The 13,124-nt window shown below is 37.7% G+C and overlaps 1 protein-coding gene across 8 annotated transcripts in view; it reads right to left on the bottom strand.

Moving 5' to 3' along the window:
• ADGRL2 (adhesion G protein-coupled receptor L2) overlaps positions 1–13,124 on the bottom strand; it is a 603,135-nt gene that overhangs the window by 223,357 nt on the left and 366,654 nt on the right. For all 8 annotated transcript variants that reach the window (XM_019501511.1, XM_019501512.1, XM_019501504.1 and 5 more), the window contains one exon: positions 3,331–3,503. In XM_019501511.1, coding sequence (XP_019357056.1) covers positions 3,331–3,403 — 73 coding nt within the window. In that variant the 5' untranslated portion in view covers positions 3,404–3,503. The remainder of the gene's footprint in view (positions 1–3,330; positions 3,504–13,124) is intronic.

The raw sequence follows: 13,124 nt of genomic DNA, 5'->3' as shown, positions 1-13,124 counted from the left end.
TGTTCTTGTTCTTCCTGCCCCCTCCCCAGTCTGCAGCATGCCACACATAACCTGCCCACACCATTTTGCCCTGATACATACATAAAAACAAGAATTCTAGATTCACTTTCAATTTTCCCAATTAAAAATATTTTTAGGAAACAACATATAGTGTGCTTTTCTCAACTGTTCAACTATTCTCAAGGGCTTTTTTTTTCCTTCTTTGAACTTAAAGAGATTTCTTTGCAATGTCTCTGGCTTACAGAAGGTACTTGTAGTGTACTACACAAGGAAGTAAACAATTAGCCTTAAAGGTCATTATAAATACTTAAATATATAAACTTAACTTCCTTCTCATTCCCGTTTCTTTGTTGGTCCCCTTGATGGTGTCTCAAACTTATCTATTTACAGTTTCTAGCAGCCTATGATGCCCTTAAAGGGTTCCCTAAAGCAAAACCAAAATAATATTGGTCAGCGTTCCAGCAACATATACTCACTGTCTGTAGTTTTCCTTCCAGCTACTAGTACGTGACCTTTCCAAATTCTCTTTACCTATGAGGGGGGGAGGGGGAGAGGGGGGGAGCTGCTTAAAAAGCAAAACCCCTTAGTCTAATGCATAAAAAAAAAACCCCAAACTTCTCCTAATTTTAGATGTGATTCCTGCCTTAATTGGTGACACATCAGATAAAGCTGAAGCCTCTTATGAAAAAGTTTTTCGATTACTAAACTCCTGAGGGATTAAGGCACTGGGACAACAATGAGGTTTCTATCTCGATAGGGGGGAAAAAATCATTATGTGGACTAATGATCCACTGGTTTTCCCCCCAGAACACATCTTAAATGGACAAAAATGTTCAGCTCAATAAGGAATTTTGATAGCTGTCTTTTGCCCCCACAAACTGTATGAATTCCTCATAGACAAAACATTTCTATAACAAACTTATGTCACTAGGTACCAAGTAACAGAATTAGAGATATTTCTATTTCTTGCAAAACTTAGATCCTGTTATTCTAGCCTTTGTACATGGTTATACTTCCAGGCATGAAGTGCTACTAAAGCATGCTGCACTTGGCATCTCTTATTACTGAAGAAGAAGGCAATGCAATTTTGTGTAAGTCTAATAATGCCGTATTCATTTTGCTTCTGTGGCTTGAAGCCAACTTATTAATATTCACTTCCAGAATACAGAGCCATGATATTTCATTTAAGAATTTACAATTATTTTGGTATGATTCTGTTAGCTGCCGCTCCCAATTTCTTCTTCTGTTTCTTTCAGCTGAAGTGAATCTGGTATAGGACTTTAAAGAAACTGAATTCAGAACAGCAGCATCAAAAGATTGCTACTGGCTACTAGAAGAAAGAAAAATGCAGGCAGAACAAAATGAATTTAAAATGTTACAAATGAAAATAAAAATTAGCTCTCTGTGAATAGTGAAAATTCAGTCTAAGGAAGCTTTCATTTGAATTTTTCCTGCCCAAACCAAGCAGATTAGATACCTGTTGCAACAAACTGCTCATTATCTTTATAAATTAATAAGCAAAAAAAATTACTGTTACATATACATCTTTTCTTCCCTCATTATTTTTACCTCCCATATATTGCTAAACTCCAATAAAAACACATTTTAATGAATATTTTAAAAGCAACAACATAAAACAACATTTTAGAACTGTGATAAGGCACCTTTAAGTGGAAAAGACATAAAATGGAAAAAAATGAAAGCCCTATTTCCTATTTCTATATTTTAACTGTTTTTCTAAACTAGCTCCTCCATTCTGGCAAGAAAAAATAATTTTCACACTGAACAATAATTATCCAAACTGTTTAGCTTTATATTAAAAAAATACATCAGCATCCAAAAAGCTGCAAGTTAACTTTTTTATTCTCCATATTTTGCTAAGGGGGTGAACAATATTTTCTCTCTTCCCTGCAGAGGTTTGGCTTTTCGATGAAAATAAGATTCCACTCAAGAACAAAGACATCATGGAAATATATACGAATAGTTAGCACCTAATAAAACCGTAGAAGATTAAGGGGTACTCTTCAGGGAGTTTGTTTTCAACAAGATATTCCCTCTCAACAGGGGGATGTTTAAAGCCAATTCAGGTAAAACTAGATGTTTGAATACTCTTTCAAGAATTCTTGTATGCTGTGATATCTACATGGATATTACTGATATATTTGAGAAAAATGTGCTTGTCAATCAAGCCCCAGGCTCAAGCATTAGAGGAGAATAAATGTTTAAAGAAACAGATATTTAATTAAGGGACTTTTATAAAATAGTTTAAGCTTCCATTAGTTTTGAGAGATTTTTTTTTTTAACCTTATTCAATTTTCCTGAATTGTGTGTAGACATTTGGCCTATAAATTCAGAGTATTTTTACATTAAGAGATCCTTACATACGCTGCATATGTGATAAGCTCACAAACTATAGAAGCACTGCAAATTACACTAAAACACTCTTTAAAATCTTTCAATGACAGAGTTACCTGATTCAGGGGATGAGTGATATTAAAGGGAGAATGTGCACTACAAATAACCTAAAAGAATTTTAAAGTATTTTGGACGCTACACTTAGCCCAAACTCCCCTGTGACTATTAGTACTACACACACACGCATATATAGGAACATTCAAAATGAATAGGGGTGTGTATGTGCGCGCATGCTTTCCTATTCTTTTAAAGTGTTCTCTTCCCCTGTTATTGTGTAAAAGAACACCCAGAACACCAGAGGGGATGAAACTGCTTATACAACAGATAATACATGACATAAAAGTTTTAAAAACAGTGTATACTCAAGCTATATAAGGCTTCATATGGAAAAGGGAAACAAGCAGAAGATTTAAGGAGATGAGGTTCCTTTCAGTTTCATTTGCACAAGCCTGAAACGTACAGCACTGATTTTAATGAAATATTTGCAATTTTATTTCCATCAAACCAGCAGACAAAAGTAAAATAGATGTTTCAACTGCAGCTTTTAGTTTTGTTAGAACATATTTGAATCACCTGGTATCATTTATGTAATTTGTAATTTATTTGTGCTCAAGGACAGTATTAGAGAGAAGACTTACCCATCAAATAAAGTATTGTCCCATTGTCTAGACACTGCATTTTGGTATCTTTACATCATATGATATATTACATGTTTTATTTTTAATGTCTATTTTGTTTTTATACAAATCATTTGGACTCTCATAGCTAACTTAGAATGAGACAGGTAGCACTTAATTGATTCCTGTTAGGGAGGTATCCTAAAACTAATGACCAATCTAAAAGCAACATGCATATTAAAATAACAGAGTAGGTGTTTCATCTGAAATGTGCATGAAATATAAATATATATCTTACCTTCTGTACACTGTAGGAAGCTAATTATGAGAAGAAACCAAAAACTTTGCATTCTGCAACCAGAAGACACCATTATTGATCCCTTTAAGTATTTTCTTTGTATTCCTTAATGAATCCAGTTATAAATGCCCAGCATCATCGAAGCCAGTGGTTTGCATCACTGATCTTCATACCTGGAAAAAAAAAGTCAGGGGAGGGGAAGGGAGAAAAAAGTCCATCAATAACTACATACTTGTAAATTTAAAAAACACAACAAATATATAAATAAACAAAGTATGTACATAAAATATGAAATTTTAGTTGATGTCAATAAAAAAAATCTTAATGAAAACAGAGCTGATAGGTGTGCTGGATCTGAGACCTCAAGGTCAGTGATCAAACAGAATCCAAAAAAACAAAACGCAATGAATTTTAAAGTGTGAATGTAATTAGTCTGTTTGAACACAGACACCATGAAGATAAGGAAATGAACTTACAGATTAGAGTTAAATGACACTATACCTTGCACAACACAGCCACAAAAAAAACAGATACATGTGCAGAGAAAGATACAGCTCAACAATAACATTTTGCAAGAAAAACTCTGCGGGACTCCTCTTGCTATGGCTCCCTTTTACTCCATTGCCCACAGTAGTGCCACCTTTTATATTATACATAATTCTGCCCCCTTGGACAAAAAGCAAAAGGAGCAACATTGCCATTAAAATAACCATTTGTTGGGGAACCGCCAGCTCTGTTGATTACAAGATCAAGGTGAAAAACTTGCATATATATTATTAGCATGGTTCTGCAGTGAAACATAATGACTATTACACTTGCCCAACTCAAAGCTGGTGTTACTGAATTAGGCTTAGGGTGGGACAGAACCTTCCTTCTTTGACCAGCCACCTCAATACAAGGTACATCTGTATAAGCTATAAAATGCTCCAATCAACATTGTTAGAAAGTTAAAGAAGAAAAATATTGGTGTGACCCTGAAGCTGAGATTCTAGTATGAATGGGTTGAAGAACTACACCTCAGAACATACAAGTACTAATGTACACCTGAAGAACTTCACTTAGATATAGATCAAACAGTGGAGTTTCCTCAGTCAGACAGGATCATATTTTCAAACTTGGGGAGCTGATTTTCTAAAACTCCACACAGCACACGTCCTTTCTCTTCTCTCCTAGGTACGTAGGAAGCTGAAGTCGAAAACAGCAAAAATCACTGAAGCCAATCAGAGGGTGACAACTAGCGCACCCAGTGTCATGGTCCGTTTGAAACCAGTCACGAGTTGTCCAGGGGCAGTGAATGAATGGATTTTCAGAAGTTTGTTAAAGACAAAGAATGAGATCCTTCATACAATGACTTTGATTCAAAGTCACTATATAAATACTTATTAATGACTGTGATACTACTCAGTAGAAATGCAGTGAGCCAGTTTCAGCTCAAAGCTATTACAGGAGGCAATGAAATTGGGTATATTTAGGGCTTGAAATAATCTATTTATTTGATTTTTAAAGAGAAGTGGAAAATTATCCCTAGCAAGTATAAAAGCCTCGTGCCACTAATTTCTGCAAATTTTAGACTTTTTTATTTTAAAAAAAAAACCCTAATCTTTACAGGTTGAGAATGTTAATCAAATTAATGTTTTCTTCCAAATTCTGTAGACAGTCTGTATTAAATGCATTGCATGTTGCTGCTGAAAACCAGCACTAATCAGTATTCTGCTTTGTCAAACAGTAGAACTAGTATAATTTTTCCCCATTTCAGAAACAGTTTTGCAGACAGCTGCGCTTCCCTCGGCAAAATACTGCCGCTGCTAGTCCACAAGACCTGTACACTTGCATTGGTTCTGAGTACAGGAAGATAATGAAACTACAGCATGACACAAATTATATTACTAACCAAGTATACTGCTTTATTGTGGAGGTGGCATTAATGGCAATGCCACTTCACAGCTGGAATATTTCCCACATACCTCTCAGAGGATGCAAGATTTGTGCAGTCTCACATACAAGCAAGTGAAGGAAAGCTAGAATTCTGAGCTTACAGCAAAGGAGGCTCTTTCGCTGCAATTTGCAAATAAAGCTGACAACGACGCCTCACGCATAGCCGTAAGACCATCAAATGTGTTTCAACAAAGAACAGCTATGAGTACCTCTGCAATGGAAAAGTGCAGGACAAACACAGGGTAGCTCCTCCCTGGCACAAGCCCCAATATTGAAAGATGAAAGTTCCATCACCAGTTAATCTAGTGGTGATACGCAGCTGCTGCAGGAGTATCTTTAAGCAGACAGGAGTCATATTTTGTCTCCGAGTCTTTCACCCTGAGCTGGGAGGTTTCTACATACTGAAAAATCTAAAATCCACATAGCAATCTTATTTTCAGCTGCAGTACGTTCTAAGGAGTTCCTGCTGAGTACAGACACAAGCACTGCTACAAAGTTATCTAAAAAACTGGGGACTGTCCCACAGAAAGCCCAAAGAGAATTTAGATTTATTTTTTACATGTTGGACCCAAAAGGCAAATCACTGAACTATTTCACACACTATAGACTGCTCAATATGATTTGTACAAGCAATTAGAATAATTTGAGAGACTGGATGAGGCACAATAATGGCTACAAGTGAAATTAAGTCACCCTTTTGATTGCTCCCAGGATGTCCAGAGGATTCTGACTTCCTGAGATTTAGTTTTAATGGCTTTTTTTACTTCCATAACATAATATGGGCTTAGTTAAATGCACAAATTTTCAGAAGTTTCTGTCTCCCTTACTCTGTACTTTGTCACCCTTCACCTCAGCACGTTCTTATTGGTGAGGAACAAGGAAAGAATCAGAGCACTGTTAGAGATTGATTATCACTTTCTAGGAAACAGCTGCCAAGATAGGGGAAGCAATGGCAAAGATAAAAATAACAAGAGTGAAATAGAGAGAGTTATTAGACAGGCTTATTTAATATATCCTAATGTCCAATAATAGTTTCTGGAAATGGTTTGAAGATGTTTCTAGGATACCATAGAAAACAATTCTCCAGTTGAGGATGCAAAAAAAAAGAAATGTTTATAGTGTTCTAGTGTAGGATGAAATAAAATTTGACTCAGTCTGCTGCCAAGAATGTCAAAGGGAACTAATCAGGTAACTATCAAATTATCAAGAAAATGTGTTTCCAAAAGGCCAGAAAATAATTCAAATGCAGTTTGAAAGCTAATACAGGAGATTGCTGTTTTGTTTTAAATAAAAATTAACAGCAACTTTTCAATGAGCAAATTTTAATGAAAGCCCAAATACTTGACAAAAGGCATTCAGCTCAAATTTAAAAACATTCCAATTCTGAATCAAGTGTTCAGCAGCACAGCAAAACTAATCCTGAAAAAAATGTTGCCCCAGACACAAGCTGGAGCCAAAGGACACTTGTAGGTATAAATGTTGCTGTCAGCCTTGTCTTTCTGACCATGTAATTGCCAGAGATAGGGAGACAGTCATCAGAATCTCACAACAACAACAAAATCCAAACACAAACAAACAAGACAGGAAAAGCCATATTAAGTTACCTCTTTGCAAACAGAAAAGTAGATCATAGCAAATGGTTATCCTGTGCAAATAACTTGTTTCCCCTCAGACTTTAATAAACCTTTTCTCTGGATCACAGACAGCTTAGGCCTCAGAGTGGGGGAGAGAGACTCCCTCGAGCAAAAGGCTGCTTGAATTTCAGAATGCAACCAAAGCTGCCCGGAAAACTTCAGCTGTAACTTAAATCCCTACCTCTGAGCTATATTGTAGTCTCTCACAGAGAAGCCCGAGCTGGAAACTGAGAGGTTCACCTTGTGAAGCTGCCTTTGCATATTTTTTGTCGAAGGAGGGTAGAACAGGAGCAGTAAAAAGGATTTGAGCATTCAAATGTGCAGAGCAAAGGTACTCGTAATTTCTTAGATCTCTGCGAGAGCTCTGGTCCTAGCCCTGCATATCCAAAAATCTCTCTATAGCTCCTCTGTACTGCTGCAACATCCTACCCTAGCTTCATTGCTCCTGCAAAACATATACTACTGTTGCCAGCTCTCCCCACCAATGATGATCAGTAGCTTCCCAGAGACAAGAAACACTTCAAAATATGGATCCTGAAATCACTAGGCCAGGAGGTGAACATTTTTCTGAGGGGCTTTATGCTTTACAGCCTCTACCCACAAATTTTCTTGGAGCCAAATGCTAATGGTTTTTTTAGCGGTCCTAAATTCCAAACAGTTATCTCTCCTCCCTTTTCCTGTTCCATCAGGCTTTACAACCACTTAAAACACTGGGAAGCAAAAGGAGCTATATACAAATAAGGTGTTTGTTTTGGGGGATTTTTTTGATGAACAGCTTTCAAGACTCCTAATACTGATCTAAGCTAGTACTCTGCAGTTATATCAACCATCTTTTTGCATACTGCAATTAAGTTACAGTATCCCTATAAAGGCAAATAAGAATTAAACCAGCTTTACAGATGGATAAGGTGAAATGCAAAAAAGGCAAAATGAATTAACCAAGGTCATACACTGCACAGTCAAAGATTAGGAGCAGAATCCTAGAGGCACTAGGGTTACATGCACTACATTGGCCTGCATACAACTGTCATCACCTTTTGTAACTCAATCTATGAACTAAAAATAATAAGATACCTAAGAAGTGTGGGGAAGCAAGGATGAGCGGAGACACATTTACAGAATGTAATACACTACCTAGTCTCCACCAAAACCTTGTGTCCATAAGCTTTCCAGTCAAAAGGTTAACAGTTTTAGAAAAATGATGGTTAAATATCGTATAATTATGTCATGTAAAAATTCAATTAAGGCACTGCTCCTACTGAAACCTTCCTCCAAGCTTCACTAGTGAAATATTGAAACGCGACTTGATATTGTTTACGGTCTAACAGCCTCTGTTTTACACTTTGCTTAACAATGTAAGAGGTAGGTATCGTTTTCAATATGTAACTTATTTACATTTACTAAATACTGTACACTTGAATGTTCAGAAAATGCCTAAACCATAAGACACCAACTGGATAAGCTTCCTCAGGCTGATGAAGCCTTTTAAACCCAAAAACCTGCTTAAATACTTTTTTTCAGCTATTTAAGTTGATCTAATAAAAGATGTCAGCTTCACCCAAAGAATCTTGTCTACCTATGTCCTTAGAGCAACACAGCTACAACCCACACCCCCTAACCCAGAAGGAGGTGATTTAAATGGAAAAAGAATGTTTTACATTAATGATAGAAAAGCTATATCAAATCTTTTTATTTGCAAGGCTTTGTTAAACTAGGAGACGAACAATATGCAGCTCTCCTGTAAATGGAATTGCTTTAAATACTATGGTAAGTGGTCAACCTATAATCGGTTTCCAACTAAAAATCTTGTTAACTGAAGGACACAAAAAAGGAAGGCTAAATCTTCTCCATCTAAAATTAGTTAACAAATACTAATATTCCATCAAAAACATTGCAGCCTTACAGATACACCCTCACCCCCCAAAGTCTTAACTGGAGCTCGATACTAAGCAATCCCCATTGATTAACACTTTGAACACTGATTTCTAAAAACTAAACATCTCTGAGCAATACAGAAGGAATGCAGTTCTAGGGAAGGGAACGGCACAGTAAGAACAAGACCTGACCAAGGTCACCCAGTCTTACAATAAAAAAGTAATTTCTATGCACTCAGCTTAATTTCTATCACTCTGAAGTGATACACCAATGCTTTTGCAAAGCCTGAAACAGTGTGGGGTAAATATACATGCATCCTAAATCTAACCTGAAACAGAGATCACAAAAATCAACCCTCTGTTAATTGCTACAGCACAACCCCATAAAGCAGGATCTACCCACCTTGCAAGTAGTAATGCTTAATACAATACTTAATAGTTTAGAGTTACAATTTAGCCCAACACTAAGCAACTCCGTGGTCTACCGCTATTTACAGGGTATAAGTAGGATTTAATTTTAAAAATATAAAAGGTTTTCATTTTTGATCAGAGTTCCTATTTGGCTTGGCCTCATTACTGTGTTATCAGATTTTTATATACAGTCTATACTGAGTTCCTTTCCTGACGGGCTAGTATTGCCCGTTCTTGTTCAAACGGGATAAAGCCTGGACACTCTAGGGAGTTTTCATTCAATAAGCCAGCAAAGTAAACCTTTGCTAGTGTTAATCAGAAAAGCTTTTTAGCTCCAGGCATTCTCCTTTTGCCAAGTTTGTATTTCTCTTTTTTGCCTCTCTCAGATGCTCAGAATCATGAGGGCTGCCCCATACTCGTTATATTATTCCTCCATTTCATTTCAGTTGACACTACATCACTAAGTCACTACACTTCAAACTAAAATAGTTAAGCTTAAGTCTTTTTAACATTTTTGGCCTCAGAGTGTCACTGAATCTTGCTGGTACCCTAATGATAAATCCCTAGTACATGAAGAACAGGAGACGGGAAGAGATTCTTTAAGTCAATTACAACTGTTATCGGCTGTAATATCTTAGTGTCATGCTGAGCATGTTAAATATGCTGATCGCTTTGGACACCAGAGGCACAGTCTGAGGCTGTTTGGCATTCTCTTCATTAAAGAATCCTAGGCTGCTGAAAGTGCAAAACAAATAGCTCTCATTTTCAAATCTATGTAGGATAGATTTTATGAACATCAAAAATAAACAAGAAAATAATGAATAGCTATAAAAAACATGGAACCACATGACAAACCAAAGAAACAATCAAAGGGCTAAAGAAAATTCAAAGGCTTTTCAAACATCTCGCAAAAGGGAAATCCTCAGAATAATCCATTTATTTAAAAAGCTATCATTCCTTTCAGCTGAAAAAAACACTAGTCTAATATCAACAAGAGACACTGTAGTCCTGTAAGACAGTAAACTGTTTGCTGACAGTCTTGACAAGGCTTTGCAAAGGCCCATTTTGCTGAAAGATATTATGCCACTTGGTCGAATTCTTTTCTCAACTAGTTGTTTTTCACAGCAAATAATCTGTCTGAAGTAGAGGTAGACAAAAAAAAAGGTTGGGACTGTGATCAAACATGCCTGTACCTCACGAATGGATGTCACATGATCCTTTGGATAGCTCACAGCAAGAATTTTAACACAGTTGGTATGCTTTATGACCTTCCCTCACTTGGCATAAGGCCAGAGAAAAGTGCTTATATTAAAGAAAAGGGAGGTTCATACATGCCTTTCATAGCTGACACAGAAGTAAATGACATCAGACTGGAAACCACGTATCCAACAAAGAGCAAAAAAACAACAGTCTAACAAAAGTTTAAAGAATGGACAAAAACTCATATCTTGACCACATTTTGTAATTAGGCTAAATATAATCTTGAGGCCCCATCACTGTAACTGCATTACAGCTAAGTCAGGGGATAACCATGCTCTAACTAACCTGATCCTCCACTGTAAGTGTTGATGTGCCTGTACAAATGCTGGAAACACACTGTATCTGTGGATTCTTTTTAGATATTTGCACATGGGTAACTGCTGAATGACTATGTAAAAGTGCCACCCACTTTCACAGCTTCCTAAAGCATGACATTAGATATTAATTTTGCCCTTCCATACATTACGTTGGTGATGAATTGCTACAGAATGCATACAACATACACAATGTTGTTCACAGTTCTTACTAGGCCTGTAAAAAGCAGCAAGTATTCAATTTGGATTCAGCCAATTCGAGGGAAAGTGATTTGAAAACAGACCTTATGATGAGAGGCTGAGCGCCATGGGACTCTTCAGCCTGGAAAAGCACAGGCTCAGGGGTCATCTGGTGGCTACCTATAAGTTTATGAAGGGGGTTCACCAGGATCTGGGGGAACGTCTGTTCTCCAGAGCACCCCAGGGGATGACAAGATTGAATAGTCACAAATTCCTCCATGACCGTTTCAGGCTGGACATAAGGAAGCACTTCTTTACAGTCCAAGCCCCCAAGGTCTGGAATAGACTGCCACTGGAGGTGGTTCAAGCACCTACTTCGAACACTTTCAAGAGAAATTTGGATCCTATAACCCCTGCTGACTTCCTGCCGCTGGGGCAGGGGGCTGGACTCGATGATCTTCTGTGGTCCCTTCCAGCCCTAATGTCTATGAAATCTATCAAAATCGATGATTCGAATCACTGTCCCACTTCAATTCAGCCAATTCAGATTCAGAGATTTGGCCACTGAAGCTTCAGACAGCCCTAACATAGGCGGTGAGAGAGTGAGGAAGTGAGGTTGGGGTGCACCCTACCCTCCCACGCCCACTGACCGTTCTTGTTGCAGCTGACACCAGTCATTCCTGGGGCCACTGCAGCGGTGACCAGGGTGACTGCAGACAAACTGCGCCATGTGCTGCAACACGTCCTGCGCTGCCTGGGGATCCGCTTGCTGCCACTCTGCCCAGGCCCTGCTGCAGTGGCCCTGGGAGCCCCTGACACCAGCTGCCTGCACCACAGCACAGCACACCCTGGGAGCTGCAGTTGAGTGGGGGCAGGTAGAGCCCAGGCATGGGGGGGCAAGCAGAACACAGCGCAGCCCCGAGAACAGCACTGCTCCCCCTGCCCTAGCCTCACTCCCACCCACACTGCCTCGGGAACCTATCCCTATTTGTTAGATTATAAAGTGGGTTCACTCTACGTGAGGGAAAACTGTATAGCCTATGGCCAAATCGCTGAATTGGCCTCGAATTTCTCCAAATTGATTTGGAGCCTTTCAATTCAATTTTGACCTCTTAATGGGTCTTCTGATTCAATTCAGATTTGGAGATTCAGCCACATCTCCTCCAAATCGAGTTCGCTACTGAAGCTTCACACTGCCTTAGTTCTTAGCACAGTTCCATAATGGCAGAAAATCATCTTTGGTTATTTCCTTTACTCACAAAACAACTAAGTGGAAAAAAATATTTTTATAAAAAGCCAGTTGTAATATATAAATACACATACACATTACAGTAGATGTAATTAGTACCATATCTTGATGCTTAAAGAAGGAAGATGGTTCTAATGTTAACATCTGCAAGATCGTGGCCTAATCACCGTGCACTGAGATATGAAACAAAATCAATGATGGCACGTAAATGTAATCTCTTCTGTATTTGGCTCACTGCACTAATTCTTGATTCATAAATCATTGTTACTAGCCATTCAGTGAATCAATATTCAGATTCCCTCTCGGTCTATTCATATGAGCACCAAATGAAATAATAATGACTCAAGATCTGTCATGTATTAGGTCATCAAAATTATCCAAAGGATTTCTTGGGAACAATGAGGTAATCTAGGTGAAAAAACAGCAGGTGAGCTTGAAAATAAACATAAAAAACTGTAACTAAATGTAGAAAATGGATGTTACAAGAGAGATCACCCACGATATTTTTTAAAAACTCATCTTTCATCCTGGGCTCAAATATTAATATTTACCAAAGAATCACAATAATCCACATTTTACAGGAGACCATTTTTATATTAAGTGTTTTTAATTATACTTTGAAACATGCAGTCCTTCAGCATCTATTTTTTTCAAGCACCCGCTTTCCTCCATAAGCTGTTTCTTTTAAAAGCACCATTAATATTACTATGACCAAAAATCTTCACTTTCTTAGTATGGTTGCAGTGCCCAAGTGCTCCAAAGGACCACAGATTAATCAACCAAACTAACGAAATTAAACTGGTAGAGAAACTAAAAAAACAACTAAACTTGTAGACAGCTTTCCATAAAATGATCTTCTCCAAACAGTTTACAAGTCATTTAATTATATAAAAAGTAGTAGAACACCTCTTGGCAGACAAACATGAAAACTGTTGTA

This window comes from Gavialis gangeticus, unplaced genomic scaffold (assembly GCF_001723915.1).
Source record: "Gavialis gangeticus isolate Ggan-Ray unplaced genomic scaffold, GavGan_comp1, whole genome shotgun sequence".
Lineage (NCBI taxonomy): Eukaryota > Metazoa > Chordata > Crocodylia > Gavialidae > Gavialis > Gavialis gangeticus.
The sequence above is the reverse complement of the archived record's forward strand: the minus strand, read 5'-3'. Positions and strand labels throughout refer to the sequence as shown.